Source organism: Aquarana catesbeiana, linkage group LG06 (assembly GCF_042186555.1).
Source record: "Aquarana catesbeiana isolate 2022-GZ linkage group LG06, ASM4218655v1, whole genome shotgun sequence".
NCBI classification, from domain to species: Eukaryota; Metazoa; Chordata; class Amphibia; order Anura; family Ranidae; genus Aquarana; species Aquarana catesbeiana.
In genome coordinates this window covers 92,011,731-92,036,572 of record NC_133329.1, presented here as the reverse complement: position 1 = coordinate 92,036,572, position 24,842 = coordinate 92,011,731, and the positions used below count along the sequence as shown (strand labels likewise).

Genomic DNA, 24,842 nt, shown 5'->3' with positions numbered 1-24,842 from the left:
TGCAGCCCATTCGTTTGTGACAATTCATGTAACAATATCTTTGTAAACAACTGTGTATATGCATCGCTTGTACTGTAAAAATCAAATAAACAATTTTTTCTTGTTAAATAAACAATCTCATCCATTGTCTGGCTATGATTTTCCTAGCCGAAAATAGGGTTTCATGCAAAAAAAAAAAAAAAATCTCTTAGTGAACTTAGGTTCTTAATCAGGGAATATCCCCAACAAGCTCTCACTTTTTTTAATTAATAAGTGCTCAAAGTGAATGCCATGGATGGTGCCATGCCACAACCAGATGCAGAGATTTGAAGTCATCAGCACTGGTGACATTGCATCTAGTCAGACTGGAGACATATTACATGAGAATGCTGGAGATACTGCCTCTAGAAACAAATTGCTTTCACACTTGTGCTCCTTAAAAATAACTTGTGCCACATTTTTTATTTCTACTAGTAAGTTCTACTAGTCTGTAAACTAAAAACAAACTATACAAAACACTTGGATTTTAAACTCACCCCAAAGGCGAAGACAAGTTCTAACATGGGAGGCAATGGAAGAGCTGCAGACAGCATAAAGCGGGTGACAGCTTGAACAATTACTATGAACTCCGCAGCAACCCTATGGGGCTACAGGAAAAGAAAGATGAGGCAAAACAACACAGAAAAATGATTTGCAAATGTAATAGCAATACATAAAAATGTACTTTTCAACATTGTCACTATCCAGAATACCCAATTTTATAACTTTCCAAAAAGTTGATCCCCAGGGGGTCGCTGACGCAGAGTGGGCGACCTACTTTAACTACTATGCAATACAGGTGACTTTGCCCTATTTCTGCTTTTTTACTAAAAAGATATTTCCGTTGTTAGACTATCATATGTTCTTTCACAGCGTTTCACTTTTTACACATTTTGTTATGTTACAGACTTATTCCAAGATGGATTAAATTCTTTATTTTCCTCAAAATTCTACAAACAATACCCCATAAAGACAACGTGAAAGAAGTTTGTTTGAAATCTTTGCAAATTTAAAAAAAGAAACATGCTTGACTAGTCCATCACCTTTAACCTCAGCTTCCCTAGCAAGGCAGTGGTCATATCTTGGAGGTGTGTTTGGGGTCATTATCATGTTGGAATACTGCCCTGTGCCCAGTCTCTGAAGGGAGGGGATCATGCTCTGCCTCAGTATGTCACAGTACATGTTGGCATTCATGGTTCCCTCAATGAACTTTAGCCCCCCAGTGCCGGCGGCACTCATGCAGCCCCAGACCATGACATCCCACCACCATGCTTGACTGTAGACAAGACACACTTGTCTTTGTACTCCTCACCTGGTTGCCGCCACACACGCTTGACACCATCTGAACCAAATAAGTTTCTCCTCATGTCATCAGACCACAGGACGCGGTTCCAGTAATCCATGTCCTTAGTCTGCTTGTCTTCAGCAAACTGTTTGCAGGCTTTATTGTGCATCATCTTTAGAAGAGGCTTCCTTCTGGGATGAGAACCATGCAGACCAATTTGATGCAGTGTGCGGCGTATGGTCTGAGCACTGAGAGGCTGACCCCCCACCCCTTCAACCTCTGCAGCAATGCTGGCAGCACTCATATGTCTATTTCCCAAAGACAACCTCTGGATATGACGCTGAGCATGTGCACTCAACCATGACGAGGCCTGTTCTGTTCTGTCCTGTCAAACTGCTGTATGGTCTTGGCCACCGTGCTGCAGCTCAGTATCAGGGTCAGGGTCTTGGCAATATTATTATAGCCTAGGCCATCTTTATGTACAGCAACAATTCTGTTTCTCAGATCCTGGCTGTGTGTTGAGTTATTTTGAGGGGACAGCAAATTTACACTGTTATACAAGCTGTACACTCACTACTTTACATTGTAGCAAAGTGTCACTCCTTCAGTGGTGTCACATAAAAAGACAATGGTAAATATAAATAACCAACTATATGATTAGGGAGCAAAATATCTAATCCACTCTGAGAACAACAGACAGAAGAGATATACTGTATATACTATTAAAGGGTGAATCTGGTAAATATCATCAGACTCAGAGATCAAATTTTTTTTATTTAAAAAACAATGTCTTCCTTCAAAAAAAATGTCATTTTAAGAACGTTCGTTCGATTTTCTAATCGTTATCGGGGTCAAATCAACATTCATTTTCAACCACAGTGACGGGAAAATTTGGAAAGAAGGCTCAGTACACACCTATGCAGTTTACTTTTGATTCGTTTTGCGTTAAAAAAAAAAAAAGTCCCCGACGCAGCACAAATACGCAGCGGCTGAAAAAAGCATGGATGTGAACGTGTCCCATAGGAAACCATGTACATGAACTGTAGTGCGTTTTTACAAAAAGCACCAAAAAACACATAGATGTGAACCAGGTCTAAGACGTTTAGTAACATAACATAGTAAAAAAAATTGCAAGTTAGACTTACCGGTAACTTGTTTTCCAATAGGCTTTCAGGACAGCACCCGAGAGATCATGGCTCCTCCTCCCACAGGAAACACCTCATCAATTAAGTCTTTAAATTGGAATCCTCCACGTTGCCTCATCAGTTGTTTGTAGAGAATTCCAGCCCCAGCTGCAACACATAAGCGACAGTTATATCATAGTATTACAGCATTAGCATAAACAAAGGGCGGGTTACTGCTGTCCTGAAAGCCTATTGGAAAACAAGTTACCGGTAAGTCTAACTTGCAATTTTCCAAAACGTCTTTCAGGACAGCACCCGAGAGGATAATCGAGACTTACTCCATTTAGGGTGGGACAACAGCCTGTAAGACTTTCCTTCCAAAAGCCTGGTCCCCAGCCGTCATGAGATCTAACCTATAATGACGGGCAAAGGTTGTCAGACTTGTCCAAGTAGCTGCCTTACAGATTTGTTCGGGGGTGGCGCCAGCTTTTTCAGCCCAACTCACCGCCGAAGCTCTTGTAGAATGAGCCCGGACATTTAATGGACTCTCTTGACCTGTAAGGGAATAGGCTTCTTAGATAGCCATTCTCAACCATCTGGCAATGGTTCCTCTAGAACAGGGGTCTCAAACTGGTGGCCCTCCAGCTGTTGCAGAACTACAATTCCCATGAGGCATTGCAAGGCTGACAGTTACAAGCATGACTCTGATAAGCAGAGGCATGATGGGACTTGTAGTTCTGCAACAGCTGGAGGGCCGCCAGTTTGAGACCCCTGCTCTAGAAGCTTGTCTTCCTTTTTTTATTACCGGAAAATAAAACAAACAGAGCATCTGAACATCTAAAGTCTTTAGTGTTTTCCAAGTAACTCAAGACTGCTCTTTTAACATCCAGGGTATGGAATTCTTCTTCCTTCTTACCCGATGGATTAGAACAAAAGGTAGGAAGTATTATTTCCCGAGTTCGATTCTGGATCGAAGCGACCTTCGGCAAAAAATTAGGATCCGTCTTCAGAACAATTCGGTCTGAAAAAATGGAAAAGAAAGGCTCCCTGATTGATAAGGCTTGCAGCTCACTGACTCTTCGAGCTGTTGTAACAGCCACTAAAAACACTGTTTTCAAAGTAATCAATTTCAGGGAGGCTAAATTAATGGGTTCAAAAGGTTCCTTGGTCAGGGCCTGTAGAACAACCGATAAGTCCCATGCTGGACAGCTTTTGATTACCACTGGTCTAGACCGGGTAAGAGCTTTGAAGAATCTTATTACTAGGGGTTCTGATGAAATGGATTTTTCCAGGAATACCCCCAGCGCAGCAACTTGAACCTTGAGGGTGCTGACCGCTAAGCCCTTGTCCGCCCCTTCTTGCAGAAACTCAAACACAGAAGAAATTTGTTTTGGAGATCTGTCAGATGCTGTGCACCAGGAGTTGAAGATTTTCCAGACTTTGGAATAGATTGCTTTTGTAACCTTCTTTCTACTGGATAGGAGGGTAGCTACCAACCTATCCGAGAAACCTTTCCTCTTCAGGAGCTGCTCCTCAGTAGCCAGGCCGTGAGCTTTAGTTTTGCTACTTCCTGGTGAAGCAGAGGACCTTGTAACAGAAGGTCTTTTCTTAACGGAAGGTGCCAGTAAGGTTCTTGTTGCATCTGAAGAAGGGATGAAAACCAAGGCCTTTTTGGCCAGAAAGGAGTGATGAGGATCACTGTTGTCTCCTCCTTCCTGATTTTTGCTATGACCCGAGGGATAAGCTGAAACGGGGGGAATGCGTAACAGAGGTGAAACTTCCAATCTTGTGCCAGAGCATCCACTCCCAGTGATGCCTCGTTCCTGTTCAGGGAGAAGAAGCGAAACATTTGCGAGTTTTCCTGGGTGGCGAAGAGATCCACTCTTGGGCGCCCCCATTTCTGCACTATTAACTGGAAGACTTCTGGATTCAATTGCCACTCTGCCTCTAAAATCTGGTTCCTGCTTAGGAAGTCCGCTACTCTGTTTAGGGTCCCTTTTAAATGGACCGCGGATAAGGATAGAGTATGGAGCTGTGCCCAACTCAGAATGCCTTTTGCCAAGCTCTGCAGAACTTTGCTTCTGGTTCCCCCCTGTCTGTTTATGTAAGCCACCGCCGTGGCGTTGTCTGACAGGATCTGAGTATGTTGCCCCTGGACTTCTTTCGCAAAGGTCAGTAAGGCCCTTTCTATAGCTTTTAGTTCCCTCCAATTTGAGGACCTCAGCGCATCTCTTGTGTCCCACGAGCCCTGGGCCCACAGGCCGCTCATATGAGCCCCCCAACCCCAGGAACTGGCATCTGTTGTCAACCTCACCTGAGTTGGAAAGGACCATAACAGCCCCTCTGAGTACCTTGTCTGGTTCTTCCACCACCACAGACTTCTTTTTACTGAAGTAGGGATCTTCACTAATGAATCTAGTGAATCCTGCTGGTGACTCCAGGTTTTTAACAGGAAACTTTGCAGAGGTCTGAAATGGAGCTTTGCCCACTGGATGGCCGGAATGGAAGAGGTCAGGGTTCCCAATGCTGACATAACCTTCCTGATGGACAGAACTTGATTGGACTGTAGCAATGACACCACTTGTACCAACTTTTTCTGCTTTTCCTCTGGAAGAAAAACTTTTTGCTCTAAAGAGTTGATACGGAAACCCAGGAATAACACTTCCTGTGAGGGAATCAGATTTGATTTTTGAAGGTTTAAAATCCACCCTATGGATTCTAGATGAACACGGGCTCTGAGCAAGTTTTCTTGAAGACCTTCTCTGGTCTGTGCAAAAAACAGCAGGTCGTCCAGATAAGGAATAACTGAGATCCCTTCTAGACGCAGAGGCGCCAGAGCTTCGGCCATTACTTTCGTGAAGACCCTTGGGGATGATGACAGACCAAACGGGAGTGCTCTGAATTGCAGATGTACCACCTTCTTCCCTTCTTTCAGTGCTAACCTCAGATATTTCTGCGACCTGGCGGCAATAGGAATGTGGAGGTAGGCATCTTGTAAATCTATTGATGCCATATAGCACCCTTGATACAGGAGGTTTCTTACTGAAAATATTGAATCCATCCGAAACCTTCTGTATTCTACCGATTTGTTCAGCATTTTGAGATTCAGGATAAGACGGAACTTTCCTGAAGGTTTTTGAACCAGAAAGACATGTGAGTAGAACCCCTGGAAGAACTCCACCGCTGGGACCGGAACAATGACTCTCTGATATTTCAGTTCCTGAATTAGGGACTTCATGGCGAGAGCCTTGACTGCGTCCCTTGGGACGTTTGTCACCAGGAATCTTCTTGGAGGTTCTTCCGTAAATTCTATCACATACCCCTGGGAGAGCATATTTACAACGAATTGATTTGAGGAAATGGCTCTCCACTGAGGAAGAAACTCCTGGAGTCTTCCCCCGACCTTGACGGAGTCATTGTGATTTTGCGGAGGCCGCAGGAGGATTGAAGAGCACTCCACCCCTACCTTTGGGCTTCTGAGAAGACCATGACTTCCTCTTGCCCTGCGTTTTTCCTTCCTGCTGACCTTTTTGGGGCCGAAAGAAACGCTTATGGGTTTGCACCTGTTTTTTCTTAACCGGAAACGACCTTTTCTTATCTGCCGTGCGGTCAAGAATGGACTCTAGCTCTGAACCGAATAGCAGATCACCTGCAAACGGAATACCACACAGTCTATTTTTAGATGCAGCATCCCCTGGCCACGTCTTCAGCCATAAGGCCCTTCTGGCAGAATTTGTTAAAGCTGCTGACTTTGCTGACATGCGGATAGATTCCGCAGACGCATCCGCAATATATGAAATTGCTGCAGACAGGGTTGAAAAAGAGTCTAGAATCTCCTGTTTTGAGGAATCTGCTATGACATGGGCTTTCAACTGGTTAACCCAGTGATCTAAGTTCCTTGCAACACAGGTTGTTGCCATTGCTGGTTTCAGATTGTGCATTACTGATTGCCAGGTTCTTTTAAGAAGCAGGTCCATCCTTTTGTCCATGGGCTCCTTCAGAGTGCCCATATCCTCAAAGGCGAGGTCCGTAGACTTAGAGACCTGGGAAAAGGCAGAGTCCAATTTTGGAACCTTATTCCACATAGAATCTGGATTTTCTTCAAATGGAAATCTTTTCTTGTGAGCCCGGGAAAAGAAAGGCTTTTTCTCAGGTTCCAGCCACTCTTTTTTAATCATATCAGTGATAATTGAATGGACTGGAAAAGAACGGCCTTTTGAATCTCCTAAACCAGCATACATGCGGTCATGCAGGGAGAGTTCCTTCTTTTCCTCTTCTATCCCCAAAGTGGCATAGATTACCTTCAGGAGTCCTCCCACCTCTTCTAGTGACAATTTGTATTTAGAAGCGGTATCTGATTCATTTTCCTCCTCCTCAGAATCTGTATCATCTGGAGCGAGGGAAACGGACTCTTGAGAAGCGTCCTGGGATATCGGACCCCCAAAAATTATTTGAGAACCACTCTGGGGTTCTGAAGATGGCTGCGGAACCAGAGGATCCCTAGAGGGACCTGGCTCCTCTCTTAGGTTTGACCTAAAAGCTTGAAAGGTGGCCCGGAGCTCATCCTTTATTGTTGACACCAAGTCGCCACAAACGGATGGAGTCTCCTCTCTGACCAAACTTGTAATGCACTCTGCACAAAGTGTTTTGGTATAAGCATCGCTTAATTTTTCTTTGCAGACAGGGCACCTTTTCTTGACTGGTTGGGCAGAACCTTTGGCCTGGACAAACAGAAAAGAGACATGGAACCACGCTAAAAAGGCTGTAATACAGCGCAAGTAATACACCCAGGTGCACAAAGGAAGAAACATCTCATTTTCCATGTGCCCAGCAAGCCACCACCACCTAATCCCCTGTTGTAGGGCAAATATACTAAATCTAGCCACTACAACATACCTTCTGCATTTAATGGACTCTCTCAGAGGGGGTGGGGAAGGGTGGGTGGTGGGGGAAGGGGGGGGAAAGGGTGAGTAACCCCCCCCACAGGAGAAAACGGCCCAGGGTAATAGAGGACACAGTCCCTTACCTTAGCCTTGCTGGCGCCTTGGCTTGCCCCCTTAGCCGCTGCATCGCTATCCATAGCTGTCTGCGGTGCGTGGTGAAAACAACCGGTTCCAGATTCGAAAACGCCGCTGCGCTGACCTGGAACCGGAAATAAAGGCGCCAGGTGACCCTGCCCTCCCCCACTGCGCTTTGCGCCGGAAATGACGCACGCGCCGACCCGGAAGTGCTGCCTCCTCCCTTACAGGACGTGGCTGAAGCGCTCTTCTGCCACCAGCAAGATGGCGGCCGCCACCGCTCATCCCTCATGTAGAAGGGAACATAGGACGGCCGCCCGTCAGGCTAAAAATTTTGGAGGCAGCACCCCCGGACGTACAGGCTCTCCCCGAGCACGGAAGAGGGAGAGGGAGCCCACGGGACCGTCCATGTAAGAGGCAAGTGGGAGGCTCACTCTCCTAGCCTAAAAAAAAAAACTTAACAGGTGAGAACCTGTGTCTCCCAGGATAAACCTGAGAGATCATGGCTCCCACCAGAGGTGTTCCTCCAGCTGGAGGAAACACAAAAAACTGATGAGGCAACGTGGAGGATTCCAGTTTAAAGACTTAATTGATGAGGTGTTTCCTGTGGGAGGAGGAGCCATGATCTCTCGGGTGCTGTCCTGAAAGACGTTTTGGAAAAACTAAAATTAGCCCTTTATAGTACAAAAAAAAAAAAAAATCACTACTGTAAGGGGTTCATTTTTTCACTGCAGACCTGTGAAAGTAATATTTACAGTAGCGATTTGCTCTTTTGTACTATAAAGAGCTCATTTTAGTTTTTTTAACCCCAGTATGTTACTGGCCGATTAAACAATTATGAAAATAGTAATCGAATAATTTCATAAATCGATTAGTTGATTCAGACCTACATTTTTTTAAAATTAAAAACAACAAACATTACTTTAGTAACACTAACAAAAACCCTTACTGATGCAAGAAAGACAAAAAGCACAGCCTACCTGATGAAATGGAGGCGGTAAGTGTGGCATACTGTGTCTCTGCAGCTCATCCAGAATTGGGCACGACATATCTAGCAGCATCTAGATTAATCAGAATTAACACCAAAATCAGTGTCTGGAAAACTGCCTGCACCTCCCATGTGTACCCGTCGGTTCCTGGTCACCTGATCGCTGTGTAGGCCTCTGATTGGCTATCACAGTGATCAGTCACGCTGAAGCCCGCCTATGTGTTTTCCTTTCTTTTTCTTCTGAATGGAGAGAGAAAGTTGAATTGTAACTTTCTTCCCTTGCAGAAAAGATGTAAACAAAAGTGTGTTAAAAAAGAAAAAGAAAAAATAGCTAGGTTTAATCTAGGTCAGCCTCGGTTCACACTGCTGCAACTGCAAAGTCGTACTTCCTGCAACTTCCTTCTGCCTTAACCCAACTTGGATGTTATTTAGGAGCCTGTACAAGGGCTGAAATAGCACCCAAGTCGGACCAAAGTAGTGAAGGAACCTTTTTTTAAATTCAGAGCGACTTGTGTAGTATCAGTTAAGATGGCTCTCATAGGGAAAAATTTAATTTGACATATCATGGGACTTGGGGTCTCACAAGTTGGAACCCATGTTGCAGCAGTGTAAACCGAGCCTTAGGGTCAAGGTCAAAGCCAGTATTTTTTAAACAGAATTTTTTTTTTTTTTTTTTAAGTATCAGTGCATTTTAGGCAGGATAAAAAAAAAAGCAAAAAATGTACAAGTTTGTTTTTGGGTCCTACTACACTTAAAAACGTACTCATTTGTGGTATCACTGCGATTGTCAGGAGTAGAATTTATTTTAGGTTGTTCTTTCTTTGATGGCATAACATCGTTATTGTAATAGCAAGAAAAATACAGTAAAAAAAAAAAAAAAAAAAAAAAGTATTTTGGGCCAGTTTTTAATTTATAAAAAAAAAATATCAGGAGAGATTTGTCGTCATTTACCACCAAAAGAAGCCCAATTTGTCCTAAAAAAAAAAAAAAAAAAAAAAAAAAAAAAAAAAAAAAAAAAGGTATTCACATGGACACACAAAGTAGTTTGATATGTACAGTTTTATTACTGCATGTCTAAGGTGAAAAATTGTGTTAAGGTATTAAAATTTGTTTTACTTTCAGTCACTAAGGGGTTCAACTATATGCTCTAATGGCAAGGTATCATACAAGACATTAAAAATGTAGTTTTATGTCCACTGGGGGTGGGGGAGGGGGGTGTTGTGTTTGAAAATATATTGCTTCAATACATGAGGAGGGGTGTGTGGTCTCCTACCTTTTACTAGTTGTATTCTAAATACACCTTTAAAGGGGTTGTAAAGGTAAAAGTTTTTTCACCTTTATGCATTCTATGCATGAAGGTGAAAAAACATCTGACAATACCCACCCCCCCAGAGCCCCCATTTTACTTACCTGACCTCTCGAAAGTCCCGCGCTCGCCCCCGACATCCTCTTCGCCGTTTAGCCTGGCTGTTGATTGATTAGTGGATGGATTAAAAGCAGCGCAGCCATTGGCTCGCGCTGCTGTCAATCACATCCAATGACGTGGTGCACCGGGGGGCGGGGCCGAGTGATACAGTGAGCGGCTATGGCCGCCGGCTGTATCACGGGAGCGCACCCGCAAGCACTCAACACCATGCGAGGGAACTTGCATGAAAGTGTTGAGTCCTTGTGGGGGGGAGCCGAGACAGCCGCCGAGGGACCCCAGAAGACCAGGTTCGGGGCCACTCTGTGCAAAACGAGCTGCACAGTGGAGGTAAGTATAACATGTTTGTTATTTAAAAAAATAAAAATAAATAAATTAACTTTAGTGATCCTTTAACTCTTAGCCGCAAAAAAAACAAAAAAAAACAAACAATCAGGGTCATTTGGCTTGATGCCATGACAGTACAATAGCACTGAGGCACCGGTCATCAGCAGAGTAATTTGTCAAAGTGAGCTTAATCATTGTACTGCCATCGACATGCGTCATACGTTGGCAGCAGCGGGTGGTTTTACAAACACTCTTGGCTGGTACAGCACCAGAAGGGCATTTAAATCTGACAAGTCAACTGTAGATGTCCACATATCCCCAGTAGTTGCATTGCACATTCCCTATAAAAAAAAAAAAAAATCATATACAGATAACTATTTATATTCCATAAAACGTAACCATACCATCTGAAATTCTTTATCAGGTTCAGGGATTATCCTAGGAATTAGCTTCCCGTCCTTCGACAAACAGTCACTGGTACTCCAGATGCGAACCAGCGTACTCCAGCACCTGACCTAAATGAAAAATAGTACAAAATGAAAAATAAAGGGGTATTACATTTAGAAATTTTTGTGTTAGAACAAAATAGACAGGACTACCACTTTGTAATGTACAGCATATGTGTTTATGAAAAATGTAGTGACAAGGTGAATTTCTCAGATGTGGAGGTCTGCATCCTTTGAGACACTCAACTTATAGTGACATACATTGTGCCCCCTGGTAGATTTTTCTTCCATAGGAATGAATGAAAATAGAATTGGCAGTGGGCCATTCACCAAGCTGCTCAGAGAAAGTCGTGGGGACAGGTAAGCAAGACTTTGAAGGGATGCCGGGGGAGAGAGGCTGAAGGCCCCAATAAGCATAACTTTACTAAAAGTAGTTATCCTTGGGAGAAAAAACACATTGAACAAAAGACTAACCTCATGTAGAAATGCAGTATTGCAGAGCAGGATTCGAAGGGCTATTCGCAGGAAAACCCCAGCCTTTAGTGGAGGACCTGTTGAAGTACAAAGCACTTTAAAATTATGGGATAATTGGGATTATACTTTCCAAAAGTTGCTTGTTGTACTTGCTTCAGATTTAGGTGAATGTAGCATTGCCCTGTCCTTCAGCATCTAAACCCTCAGCAATTTAAAAAGGCTGGCAGTTATTTTACAATAGAAATCCGGTCAGCTTGTAAAAATGCCTTTTTGGTAGCTCCTTCTCGTATAAGGCGGCTTTTTTTTTTTTTTAAAGATTTTTTTTTTTTTTTTTGCAGTTTTACAACATACAGACATAAAACAAAAAGACAAAAACTACACCAATAACAAAATTCTCCTAATCTCCAGCATATCATGAAAATCCGGGCAGTGTGCAATATTAAAACTAGATATTACATCTACCAGTAGATATAAACATCAACAGAGGAGTAAGCGAAACAGTTTTTAAACATCCTGGGCATAACAGAAGTTCCTGTTAAATACAACACTCACAAACTGAACCCCTGTCATGGCAGTACAGGGGAGAGGATCAGTGGGCTAGGCAGCCATCTGCCCCATATTTTGTGAAATGCTTTAGTCCTCTTACGGATGTCAAAAGGTAAGTTTATATAGAGACAGGGAATCATTGACAAGTTTCAGCCACATATTCCGCGTTGGAAAGGATCGGAGACCCCAAGTTAGCAGGAGGGACTTCCTTGCATAAAAATAGAGGATGCAAAGTAGTCTCTTAGCCTGAGGCTGGACAGCGAGGTCACCAAATATGCCCAGCAGACAGTTTTTAGGGTGCACTATATTTGGAAAACCCAGTGCAGAAGATATGAAGGAGTCTAGGTCAACCCAGAAGCTGTGTACCAGTGGGACAAGTCCAAAAGCAGTGGAGAAAATCAGCAGTTTGTCCTCAACCGCAAAAGCAGTCAGCAGAGGGGGAATAGTCCCATTTTATACAGTCTAGCAGGGGGTAAGGTGTGAACGATGGAAAATTTTTAATTGAATCACCCTGTCCCTCGAGGAGATAACAGACGTTTAGAACGTATCACAGAACTCAGACCAATCCTCTTCTGTGATAGAGATATCAAAGGATGCCCACCTCTCTCGAACCCTCCGAAACCTAGGGTTAGTGCCTGTCATGAGAGTGGAGTAATATGTGGATATAAGTTTTGTCTGGTCCAGGTCTCTCAGAAGTCTTTCCAGGTCAGGTGTCTTAATAGGACTGAGCAGAGAACCAAACTGAGTACGTATAGCTTGTCTGAGTTTGTAATAGTAAAATAGGTATGTCAAAGTCTGTCTGTAGTTTAGAAAAGGCTTTAAACCCTGGGGGGAAAATGGCCGGAACCGTTCAAGGTCAAAACAAAAATGTCACCAGCACACCAGGGATGGTCACATGCCTAATGAAGGGGTCGTGCGTGGTTCTGAAACGTTGCTTGCTGCTGTAACGATGTGATCGCTCTTAAAACTTTGAACCCATTTTTGGAGATCCCTGGTGTGCTGGTGACATTTTTTGTTTTGTCCATGTCTGAATGGACCAGGGAGCTGTGACTCGGCTCATGTGCCCCCACAGCAAGCTGCTTGCTGTGGGGGCACTCAACAGGAGGGAAGGGCCAGGGGAGCTGAAGAAGAGGGACCAGAGAAGGAGGAGGATCTGGGCTGCTCTATGCAAATCCATTGCACAGAGCAGGCAAGTATAGCATGTTTTTTATTTTTGACCAAAAAAGAAAAAAAAAAACAAGATTTTACAATCACTTTAATAGCACAAGCTCAGATTTTACACAAACACACTGACTCAACCCTCTTTTCTGCTCTTCACGGTGTACGATTCTGTCCAGGGCTACAATTAGAGCTAGGTTCCAGGAATTCCTTTTCATGTATTATTTTTGTGTGAAATACTGTACATATAACATTAAGCTCAGAGGACAAATAAATGCCATTGACCCCAAACTTTTATGGTTTAGTTGCAGACTACTACTTTGTCAACCATGATTTGTGACTTTGCAACACTACAAGCTAGTCAAATCTCTGTATAGCAAAATGTGCCCCAAAGAATTTGGATCCTCATACTTTTCCAAAATCCACTTTTATAGCATCTGTGTTATAAGAAAGTTGCCCCATTGTAAGAGAATTCTATACAGGTTAAATTATGCTCCTGCTGTAAATTACATGGATATTAGGATTCACAGACAAGCCCACGGACTATAAAAATACATTGGAGTTCACAGAAGTACATATATAATAAAATATAGCATATATACATATAGAAAAGGTTTAATGCTATGATGTTGTAATGGACGCAACACAAGCAGTACCTTCACATGGAATCCACACTTCACCCGCTACTGGCTCCCTCCCTGGTGGACAACTATTGGTGTGCAGCATAGTAAGGTAGAGTTCATATTGTTCTGGTGTCAGAATTGAGGCCACAGAACACTGCATTCCCTTGGTCTGCAGCAGAAAGAGAGCTGCTTGAGTGAAGTTGCCAAACTTGCACATATAGAAGGCCATCTTCTGCTTCAGGCAGAACAAGCTGCATGGCAAATAAGCAGAAAAAGTTAAAAAACAAAAAAAAAAAAAACACTTTACAGCACTTTTTCACAGTTCTAAAAGCAGAATAAAAAGCATAAATTATTAAGTTTCTTTCTAATTAAATTTCAAGCAGAAATAGAACTTACCCAGCCTGGTCTGGACATTTCACTGCAGTCAGGTAACGTACTAACTGCCGGTAACTGCAAAAACCAAAATATTATCTGTACAAGAAATTCATGCTCTATAGCCTAGGTTGCACAGTGTGGGTTTTGATTAAGGTTAGGCTCATGTGTGTGTCTCTCTCTGAGGGTGTATTTGCATGGGCAGAGCAGCCCATTTGAATGGGCAGCTGTACCTATGGGGAAAAAAAAAAAAAAACCGCAGGGAAAAAAGTCGCCAACCCTTTTCCTAATACGCACTTGCTGGGCCGCTGCACAGAACCGCATGATGCTGTGGCACCATCTGGTTTTGTGCACTCAAAAATGTGCTGCGTTTTCAGGTGTGTAGGGGTGCCATTAGGAATTAATGGCACCCCCACCTGTCTGTCATAGAGCAGCAGGTTTTGGCTATAGGTGTGGAAACATGCGATATTTGTACAGGTTCCCGCATATGTGTTAAACTAGATTTAAAATAGATTCCCACATAATATCTAGGGTTCTCAAGGTGTTAAAAAAAAATATTTCATAGGTTTCTACTGACAGACACTTTATAACTCCAAATAAAGTATGCACAATAGCTAGATAGGAAATCTATGCATCAAACCAAAAGCCTGACATTCCAATTGTGGCCTAAAATCCAGTTCTGCGTACCACATATGATAGAGTGCTTACCTTTGGTCCATCTCCATCTTCTTCACCCTGGACTGCACCACCGGCAGCGGCTCACACAAGTTTTCTCGCTTGCCTTTGTACATCCTTGTTCCTGATAAATTCTGACCAGCCAGCACCGATGTGAGGAAAAGGTTGTCCCATCGGAAGATATTCAGACTAAAAAGAGAAAAATCAGAATGTCCGCACATACGTGAGCAGTTAAGTCATCTAATTTTATCTCCTTCTCTAGAAGGGTAGTACATTGGTGGTTGATCTGAAATATGAATACACATATCAAAACTGTATTCCACCTGCATGATATAGAGTACAATAATATAGCTTGTATACCGCTAAAATATATATCTCCACTTACATAAAAGCTACCCAAGCATGGAACAGTTATCAGCCAGGAGTAATTAAAATATGTCCCAACAGTTGTCATCAACCCTCACAGTGCAAAACATGAGGGGGGAGTACAAAGAGCACCAGGACCTCCCCAATAAGAGTGTACACTAGGGAATACAAAATAACCGCAAAAATTATACCAGTTGTCCAGGAAAGCCAAAAAATTATATATAGCTCCCACAGAGACAGAGACCAGCCCTCATTGCGGTCCAGGGAGTTGCAATTATGAGGCTGTCTATACTGTTGGTGAGCTTTATTGCCTCATAACCCTGTATTTTTTTTTAGTAAAAATAGTGCTTTATTATGAAGGGGTGGGAGCTTGGCCCTTGTGTTGATGCTTTGAGTCTCTGATCCACATTTTCATATAAACAATTTGTTTTAGTGCAAGGGTGCTTAACCTTTTGAAGAGCGAGGGCCACTGAAGTGATTTAGTAACCGGTCGCGGGCCACAATGAACTATGGGGATTTACCGCCCCCGCAAACTGCAAATGTAAACGGAGCCCTTACTGTCCCAAGTCCCCTAAAAGACTGCATTCATGCAGATGCGCTGTGGTTTACCCACACCGCGGGTGTGCGTAAATGCTATACTATACTTTGCGGCTTGCTATAGGGGGGCACTCTGAAGGCAGGAGGAGTCAAACACCGGTGGGGGACCCCAGGGCTGCTCTGTGTGAAACCATTACACAGAGCAGTTAAGTATAACATGTTTGTTGGTAAAAAGAAAAAAAAAAAATTAACACTTTAAAAGTAGAAGTCCACCCTAAAACTAAAATGCCTGCATCTACAGACATTGGCGATCTAACACTAACCCCATAAAGAAAAAAAAAAAAATCAGTATACATACTTTTTCTGCAGGCGATACGGTCCAATCCCACGCGGAGTTGTCAGCCGCGGCTTCGTTGTTGAGCTGGGTGCAGAGGAGACGTCCGACAATGGAAGCCCCATAGTAACTCTATGGGTGACGTTACTCCAACATTCATGTCACAGCCATTGTTGGCCGTGTCCTCTGCAGAGCTTCCGCCGTTGGAGATCGGGTCGGATCGGCTTCAGAAAATGTATACTGATTTTTTTTTCTTTAAAAAGCTAGATAGGTTAGTGCTAGAATGTGCATGTCTGTAGATGCAGGGATTTTAGATTTAGGGTGGACTTACACTTTAACCGCTTGCCGACTGGCTCACGCTGATATACGTCAGCAGAAGGGCACGTACAGGCAGATTAACGTACCTATACGTTGCCCTTTAAAAAGCAGTTTGCGGGCGACCTCTGTGAGTGCGATCGCGGGTCCCGTGGACTCGATGTCCGCGAACGTCTCAGAGAGGAAGAACGGGGAAATGCTGATGTAAACAAGCATTTCCCCGTTCTGCCTAGTGACAGGACACTGATCACAGCTCCAGTAATCGGGAGTGGTGATCAGTGTCGTTTCACACAGCCACGCCCCCCCACAGTTAGAATCAGTCCCTAGGACACACTTAACCCCTTCACTGCCCTAGTGGTTAACCCATTCACTGCCAGTCACATTTACACAGTAATCAATGCATTTTTAATTGCACTGATCGCTGTATATATGTGACTGGTCCCAAAATCGCGCCAAAAGTGTCCGATCTGTCTGACCTAATGTCGCGGTCACGATAAAAAAAAAAAAAAAAAAATTGCTGATCGCCGCCATTACTAGTAAAAAAAAAACAAATTAAAAAAATTATTAATAAAAATGCCATAAAACTACCCCCTATTTTGTAGATGCTATAACTTTTGCGCAAACCAATCAATAAACGCTTATTGCGGTTTTTTTTAACCAAAAATATGTAGAAGAATAATACGTATTGGCCTAAACTGAGGAAAAAAAACTGTTTTTTTATATATTTTTGGGGGAATATTTATTATAGCAAAGTAAAAAATAATGCGTTTTTTTTAAAATTGTCGCTATTTTTATGTTTATAGCGCAAAAAATAAAAACCGCATCAGTGATCAAATACCACCAAAAGAAAGCTCTATTTGTGGGGAAAAAAGGACGTAAATTGTGTGGGAGCCACGTCGCACGACCGCACAATTGTCAGTTAAAGCGACAAAGTGCTCTGGTCTTTGGGCAGCCAAATGGTCCGGGGCTTAAGTGGTTAAGGGCTCTGTGCAGGGAAGATTAGCATCTGAATCCAGAGAAGCTGGAGGTAATATAAATGCATTACAATTACATTTAAAAGTAAAAAAGTATACCAGTATTGCGCACCACATTTAAAATGATATCCATGAAAAAAGTCTCAGCTTTTAGTATTACTTTAATATAATATTTTAGAACTAATATACAAGATTTATATCTACCCCTCCACTCTTCATGTCCGACTCCTAGTTAAAATACGCTGTATATCCAACTTCTGGGTATATATTTTTAGATTATATATAGAATATAAAAAATGTAGGGGTGTGATATTATTACTTTTACGGTTTCACAATATAAATTAACTCCTTATAGTAGTATCTGCTGTGTTTGTACTATAAAGGGCAAATTTTTTCTTTTTTTTCTTTTTTTTTTTTAAATCCCATCATGACAGGTGATAAAAAAAAAAAAAAAAAAACAATGCTGCCACTACTAAATGTCTTATGCTGGACATACATGTATCTTTTTTCATGAGAATATCTGAACAAAAATTCTTCTTACATTCGACGAATAGACAAAAGTTAGTGGTTCTAAAGTTTCACTTGCATTTAACTTTCAATTTTAAATTTATATAATTTCTGAGCAAAAACCATATACACTGCCCGAAAATTTGTTTGATCGGAAAAAGTTTTCTATTCTGCACCTTTGAATTTTCCTGTCATTGTGGTTGAAAACGATTGTCGATTTGATCCCGCTAATGCTTAGAAAATCAAGCATACTGAAATGAAAATTTTTGAAGGAAACATTTGTTCCTGTATGGACAACATAAGTGGCTGCAGGCACAGCTAGCCTGAACCAAGCTACCTGCCTATGACAAGGGAGTTGGTCATAATATGATATTACAATTATGTCTGAAAATCCGCAACAGTGTTTTAGGTCTTTTTACATTTTTTTTCCTTTGAATAATAATGTTGATCTGAGCTTGATGATATGTACCAGATTGCACCTCTAATAGTAAGTACAGTATCAGTACACCCCTCACATTTTTGTAAATATTTTATTATATCTTTTCATGTGACAACACTGAAGAAATGACACTTTGCTACAATGTAAAGTAGTGAGTGTACAGCTTGTATAACAGTGTAAATTTGCTGTCCCCTCAAAATAACTCAAAACACAGCCATTAATGTCTAAAGCGCTGGCAACAAAAGTGAGTGCAACCCTAAGTGAAAATGTTCATATTGGGCCCAAGGTGCCAATATATTGTGTGGCCACCATTATTTTCCAGCATTGCTTTAACTTTCTTGGGCATCGGGAGCAGTGATCGCTGTCATGTGTGTTGAAGTCCACCCCACCCCCAGTTAGAAACACTCCCTAGGACACACTAAGACCCCTTTCACACTGGGGCGTTTTTCAGGCGCTTTAGCGTTAAAAAAAGCGCCTGTAAAGCGCCTGAAAGAAGCCTCATCTGCAATCCCAATGTGAAAGCCTGAGTGCTTTCACACTGGGGCGCTGCGCTGGCAGGGCGTCAAAAAAAGTCCTGCAAGCAGCTTCTTTGCAGCGCTTTCGTGTTTATGCCACCGGGCTGGGTGCGCCAATGGCCCGAGCCCTTTTACACTGCCAGCGCCCGAAAAATTCCCCAGTGTGAAAGGGGTCTTAAGCAGCGCTTTACCAGCGTTTTTCGGGCGCTGGCAGTGTGAAAGGGCTCAGGCTTTCACATTGGAATTGCAGATGAGGCTGCTTTACAGGCGCTTTTTTTAACGCTAAAGCGCCTGAAAAATGCCTCAGTGTGAAAGGGGTCTTAACCCCTCCAACGCCCCCCCCTTCACTGCCAGTGTCATTTACACAGTAATAAGTGCATTTTTATAGCACTGATCGCTGTTTAAATGACAAAGGTCCCAAAATAGTGTCAAAAGTGTCCGACGTGTCCGCCATGTTGCAGTCCTGATAAAAATCGCAGATCTCCGCCATTACTAATAAAAAATAAATAAATAAAAATGCCATAAAACTATCCCCTATTTTGAAGACGCTATACGTTTTGCGCAAACCAATCAATATACGCGTATAGCAATTTTTTTTCACCAAAAATATGTAGAAGAATACATATCGTCCTAAAAACTGAGGGAAAAATGTTTTTTTTTTATATATTGTTGGGGGATACTATAGCAAAAAGTAAAAAAATAATGCTTTTTTTACAAAATTGACGCTTTTTTGTTTATAGCGCTAAAAATAAAAACCACAAAAGGTGGTCAAATACCACCAAAAGAAAGCTCTATTTGTGGGGAAAAAAAAAAAAGACGTCAATTTTGTTTGGGTGCAACGTTGCACGACCGCGCAATTGTCAGTTAAAGCGATGCAGTGCCGAATTGCAAAAAGTGCTCTGGTCAGGAAGGGGGTAAAATCTTCCGGGGGTGAAGAGGTTAAATTCCGAGTCTTTTTTTTTCTTGAAATAAAAATTCAGGGATGTGGCACCTAGACATTTATCAGACTGTATCTTGTCTCATTTATAGGTAAATCTTTGTTTACGGTTTTGCTTTCAAGGAATAAAAAGGTATATAATAATAGAAACAGAAAAAAAGCACAACTTCAAAATTACAGATCAAAGACATAATAAGTGAAATAAGGCATTTAGTCGCATGTAGCAAAGGTGAAGAGTTAATTTATCACATGCCTTGGTGGAAATGCATTGAGATAACAGACAAGTGAAAAAATGTCCATAACCTGCAGGTAAAGTATAACATGTTGTTCCCATCCTGATAAGGGGGAAGCTGTGCTATAACAATATAAAGAAATAAGGTAGGCAGGGGAGGGCATGAATGAAAAGGAAGAACGTGGTAGGTACATTTTGTTGGGGGGGCAACTGTGGCGTTTTAGTACATATGTGGAAAAGTCATTCGTTGGAATGTAATGAGGAAATGGCTAAAGCAGGCCATGCATTAATCGATTAAGAAAAGAAAATTGCTTGATTCCACCCTTCACATTCAGCGTTGTTGGGGGAATCCTTCCCACGGAGCGATTGTATTCTGACAGTGAAAGGTTTCCCTGCTGTCAGAACACAATGATCATTGCTGCAAACTATAGCCGCCGGCAGTGATCACATGATAAAAATCCACCATGCTAGTTGTACTAAAGTCAAAGGATCAGCTTCAGTACAACCAGCCTGCCGACACATGGATTAAAATTCAACCAGCCGAATTTCGATCCAATTATGGCCGTCTTAAAGAGGAAGTACATCCAAAGCACGTTTGGCTGACAATCACCAGCTCTCTGCTCACAGAGCAGTGAGAACTGAGCAATCACTACCAGATGTGAAGACTTCTCCCTTGCACATATTGTTTACAGTCCTGACCCATAACAATAATGGAGTCTATGTTGCTGTTTTCCAAAAAGTAGGGATGCTGCCATAATAAAAAGTGTCTTATGCAGGCCATACACGGTCGAATTTCGAACAAATTTTCTTTTCAAAATCAGAAAGTTCGTTTTTTTTGTGATCCGATGATGCCACCATTGATTTTCGAAATTCGGCCGACCAAGCCTTCAATTTTACCGCATGTTGCTACAGAAAATAATTTTCTTGGCCGGGAATCTTCTTTTCTCTCCGTAAATTTTCTTTTCTTATTACATTTCTCGCACGATTCTCCCATCATTGGATTAGAAAATCGTTCATTTTTCTAAAAATTTCCAACATGTCCGATTCCTCAAATTTGATTGCCGCACGAAAATCGGCCGTTGTTGCAGCCCACTAATGGTGCGAAATTCATACGAAAAATTCTTTCATACGATTTTCGAAAGAAAATTCTTACGAAATTCGAACTGTGTATGGCCGGCATTAGTGGAAGTTTTTTTTCTAGAATGCTATGGGGTCTGGAAAGATAGAAGCGCAACCTCAGTCCTCAAAAATTTCACTGTAGAGTTCATAGATCTTGCCTTATCTTATATTATATGAAAGGTTACAGGAAAATCAGAAAACATCAAAGATATGCAAATATTCAAAAGAGTGAACCAGCCAGAATCCACAAGTAACTGAAATTTTGTTTATGCGTAGGTGCAAAAACTATACAAGCACAAACATGTATATTCTAACATATAAAATAAAAATTAGCGAGTGTGCTTTTAAAAGACAATCAGCTGCCTTCAGGCACGCTTACCTGTTTATAAAATTGCAGCAATGTCGAGGTAATGGGATGGACTGAAAAAATGTAATAAACTTCTCATAGAGGTTCCTTGGATAATCTTCTAAAACCAGAAGCCTTTGTAAAGTAGCCACAATCCTGGGAGCAAACACCAAAATGTCATACAAAATGTTTCCATCATATTACATTTAAAAACTCAAAGTCCAGCTGCTATTGCTACCTAAAATTCTTACCTTTTTACATAAAAAAAAAAAGAGAAGAAAAAAAAAAAAAGAAAATAATTCTATGACAGAGAAACAGGTCTATCAAACCAGAGAAAAAAAAAAAAAAAAAGAAGAGCACAATAGTCCTGAGCACACTATCAAACTGTATCTGGGGAAACAAGGATTTTTTTTTTTTTTTTTTTTTGAAGGACACAGGAAATCTTTAAAGGTGGTTGTAAACACCAAACATGAAATATGAACAAAGCATATCCCTCTATAGCAGTGGTTCTCAACTCCTGTCCTCAGGACCCACCAAGAGGCCAGGTTTACAAGATAACTGAAATACCTCACAGGTGATATAATTTGCTGCTCAGTGATTGCAGTATTCTAGTCTGCATCTCCCCAAGGTAATACTTAAAATCTGGCCTGTTGGTGGGTCCTGAGGACAGGAGTTGAGAACCACTGCTCTATAGCATGTTGGTGTGTCATTTCTGTCTGCTGCTTCGTTCCTCTGCTATCAGCAGAAATCACTTCTGACAAATTTTTCTAACACCAAGAGAAAAATGGTGAAGGGGGAGGGACCTCCAGCTAGTTGACAGCCTCAGCTCTGTTCCTGTGTGTTCCTTCCCTCCAATTAGCACTCAGAGCTCAACTCACTGAGCTCTGCAGGGTGTAACTTAAGCTCTCCGCCCCCTTTTTTGTGAAATCTCAGACAAGCTTATAAATTCAGCACTTTGAACAGATGTATAGAAGAGGGCTGCATCTCTATCACCTGAGGCCAGTCAATTCACTCGGTATATGTAAGAGTTTACAACCACTAACATGGGTTGTCTACTCTGGAATGATTGGGCGCTACCTGGTAAACAAATATTAACTGTAGGCCAGCATGCTTCAATCTTGTACCAAAGCAGTACTGAGAGACCGACCATAAACACATAGGGATGGACCTGTAATCCCAATACAATTCTTGGAGCACTGAAGGATCCATTAGAATCAAGGTCAGAGTTGCGCACCATTGCTTTGCCCCGACGGCCATGGTCTGACAGAAGACCACCGATACCACCGTGCATTGCATGGCCACACAAGAGTAAAGGAGAGCCTCAAAAACTCTTGCCCAAGGGGGTCTGGGATATCAGAAGGCTGTACCGACTAGGTTACTATCAACCGATGCCGAAAAGGCGTTTGACCGAATTGACTGGATCTTTATGACAGCGGTCCTCACATCTTGGGGTGGGCGACAACTTCATTAAATGGATCAAAGTGATTTACTCACACCCGACGGCAACAATTAAAATAAATGGCGCCTTATGAAATCTTTTAAGAGTAATAATGGTACAAGGCAAGGATGTCCCCCATCACCATTTATTTTCATCTGAACCCTAGAACCCCTGTTGAGTCACATACGGGAAAATCCCAATATCAAGGGTATTCCCACGAAACAGGGTTAGTATAAAGTCGCAGGTTACACCAATTACTTATTTTTCATTACCCAGCCTACTACCGCCCTTCCCAACTTACTGTCTGAATTCCTGGAATATGGCATCATTTCGAATTTTAACTGGCGAAACTCTGAAGCCATGAATCTTACTATGCCTCTGCCCTTCAAGCTCACTTTCCTTTTAAGTGGACCCTGACATGCCTTAAATATGCCGGAATCTTCCTTACTCCTAAGACTTAGGATATTTTTTTTGGCGAACTTCCCTCCATTTTTAGCCCATGTCAAGAGGGAATTTGCTAAGTGGACAACAACGCGTGTGTCCTGGTTTGGAAGAAATAGCACGCTCAAGATGACCGTATTTCCCAAACTCCGGTACCTCTTCCAGACCTTGCCAATATCCATACCGGGAGCCTTCCTCAAACTCAGAAGTCAATTCAGGAGTTTCTTTTGAGGGCAAGGCGCACAGGCTTTATTACCATCTTTTGACACAACCTAAAGCCTGGTACACTCTTAACATTTTTCTTTTCGTGCAACCCAGCGGATTGCATGGAAAAAAAACTGACAGCTCCAGTCTGAGTCGCTGTACTAACCATCTGACATTAGTACAGCGATCTCCCCTGCTGAGCTGTTGTGTTCTGACAGGGGGGTGGCCGTCCTGCCAAAACACTCCAATCAGCGCTCTCCACCATTGGCTGAGAGCACTGATCGGGAGTTGTTCAGCTGCTAGCTTCTGTCGGACAGACCGACATACACACGGGCCATATGTCGGCTGTTTTTTTTTTTTCTTTTAACCGGCCGCTGTCTCCCAACATTCGGTCCATGTGTTCCTGGCATTATTCTCTAGGAGGCATTGGCCTACCAAATGTCTGCAAATGCCACAGAGCAACACATATGGGCTCCTATTCTGAGCTGGTGCTCTCCGAAAGCAGGGAAAAAGTGGGCATGTTTTTATCTGATTTCACCTGCTCATGGGGAAGCAACACTTCCATGAAGGCAGAGTCAGACGACTCAGAAGGGGATGCAGACTGATAGCGCTTATGCTTTTTGTGTCGTGTAGTCTCTTGCAACACAGAGACCTTCCCCATAAACTCAGACTTAGAGGTTGAAAATTTCCCCCTAGGTGGGGTGGGGGGGGGGGGGATGAGAATGGAGGATACCCAAGGGGTGACCAGTTGCCTGGTCTTCAGTTCATCTGTCCGCTAAAAAAAAAAAAAAAAAAATAAATATCTGCTGGCAGTGTAAAGTGCACCTACAGTTTTCTGTGTACACGCCTGTAGCAGCCTCCAAACCTTTGCCATTACTTCTGACCTCAACCAGTTTCTGCTTTAACTTCAGTAGCTATCAAGGCCGCTTTATACCTGCAACGCGAAGGACATTTCCTAAATGTCTGAGATGAAAAACAGCAAGTTGAAGTACTCAGAAGTTTTAGTTGAGTCCAGTCCTGAAGTCCTAGCTCCACATCCTACAGGAGCCATCATGAGAGGGTCTCACTCAAGGAGTGATAACCCTTCTGCAACAGGAAAAACAAGACTCCATGCTGTGGGGAAAGGGAGGCAGACAAGTACAGCTGTGGGCAGGGGACTGCTCTTTTAAATTACATAATCAGCCACAACCCTGTCAAGACCTAAATCATAAAAAGAAGTTCTATCAGACATACCTTGACATTAGGGTGAGCGAAGACTCTATAACGCTGGTAGCTACATCATAGAATTGTACCGGGCTGTTTTTTTGAGGGGAAGAAAAAACACATAATTATTCACTGCAGATATTAGGGCATTTTAATAAATGTTAAAGTGATGCTAAACACACTGTTTAATTTACATTATTCCTACTCAGTCTGTATATGGATGATGGCACTGTATTTATGGTCAGAAAAAAAAATGAAGTACCTTTTTCCTAATTGCTATACAGCTGTCACATGACACAGCTCTTTCCCAGCCTGTCTGCAGGGAAACATAAGCAGGAGGAGCTTCTGGTCCTCTGCTGCTGGTCACATGTTCAAAAAAAAAAAAAAAAAAAAAAAAAAAGGGAAACCACACAAAACAGCCTTTGAGATATAGAGTAAAACAAAAATAATTCAAACTG

The 24,842-nt window shown here is 42.3% G+C and overlaps 1 protein-coding gene across 1 annotated transcript in view; it reads right to left on the bottom strand.

The window, feature by feature from the left end:
* The window catches only part of LOC141148731 (uncharacterized), a 78,324-nt gene that overhangs the window by 31,558 nt on the left and 21,924 nt on the right, over positions 1 to 24,842 (bottom strand). The window contains exons 8-16 of the mRNA XM_073636426.1: positions 24,415 to 24,477; positions 21,132 to 21,254; positions 14,511 to 14,666; positions 13,827 to 13,880; positions 13,464 to 13,681; positions 11,104 to 11,180; positions 10,588 to 10,698; positions 8,426 to 8,506; positions 516 to 626 (exon numbers count right to left, since the gene is read on the bottom strand). Of these exons, the coding sequence (XP_073492527.1) occupies positions 516 to 626; positions 8,426 to 8,506; positions 10,588 to 10,698; positions 11,104 to 11,180; positions 13,464 to 13,681; positions 13,827 to 13,880; positions 14,511 to 14,666; positions 21,132 to 21,254; positions 24,415 to 24,477 (994 nt within the window). The remainder of the gene's footprint in view (positions 1 to 515; positions 627 to 8,425; positions 8,507 to 10,587; positions 10,699 to 11,103; positions 11,181 to 13,463; positions 13,682 to 13,826; positions 13,881 to 14,510; positions 14,667 to 21,131; positions 21,255 to 24,414; positions 24,478 to 24,842) is intronic.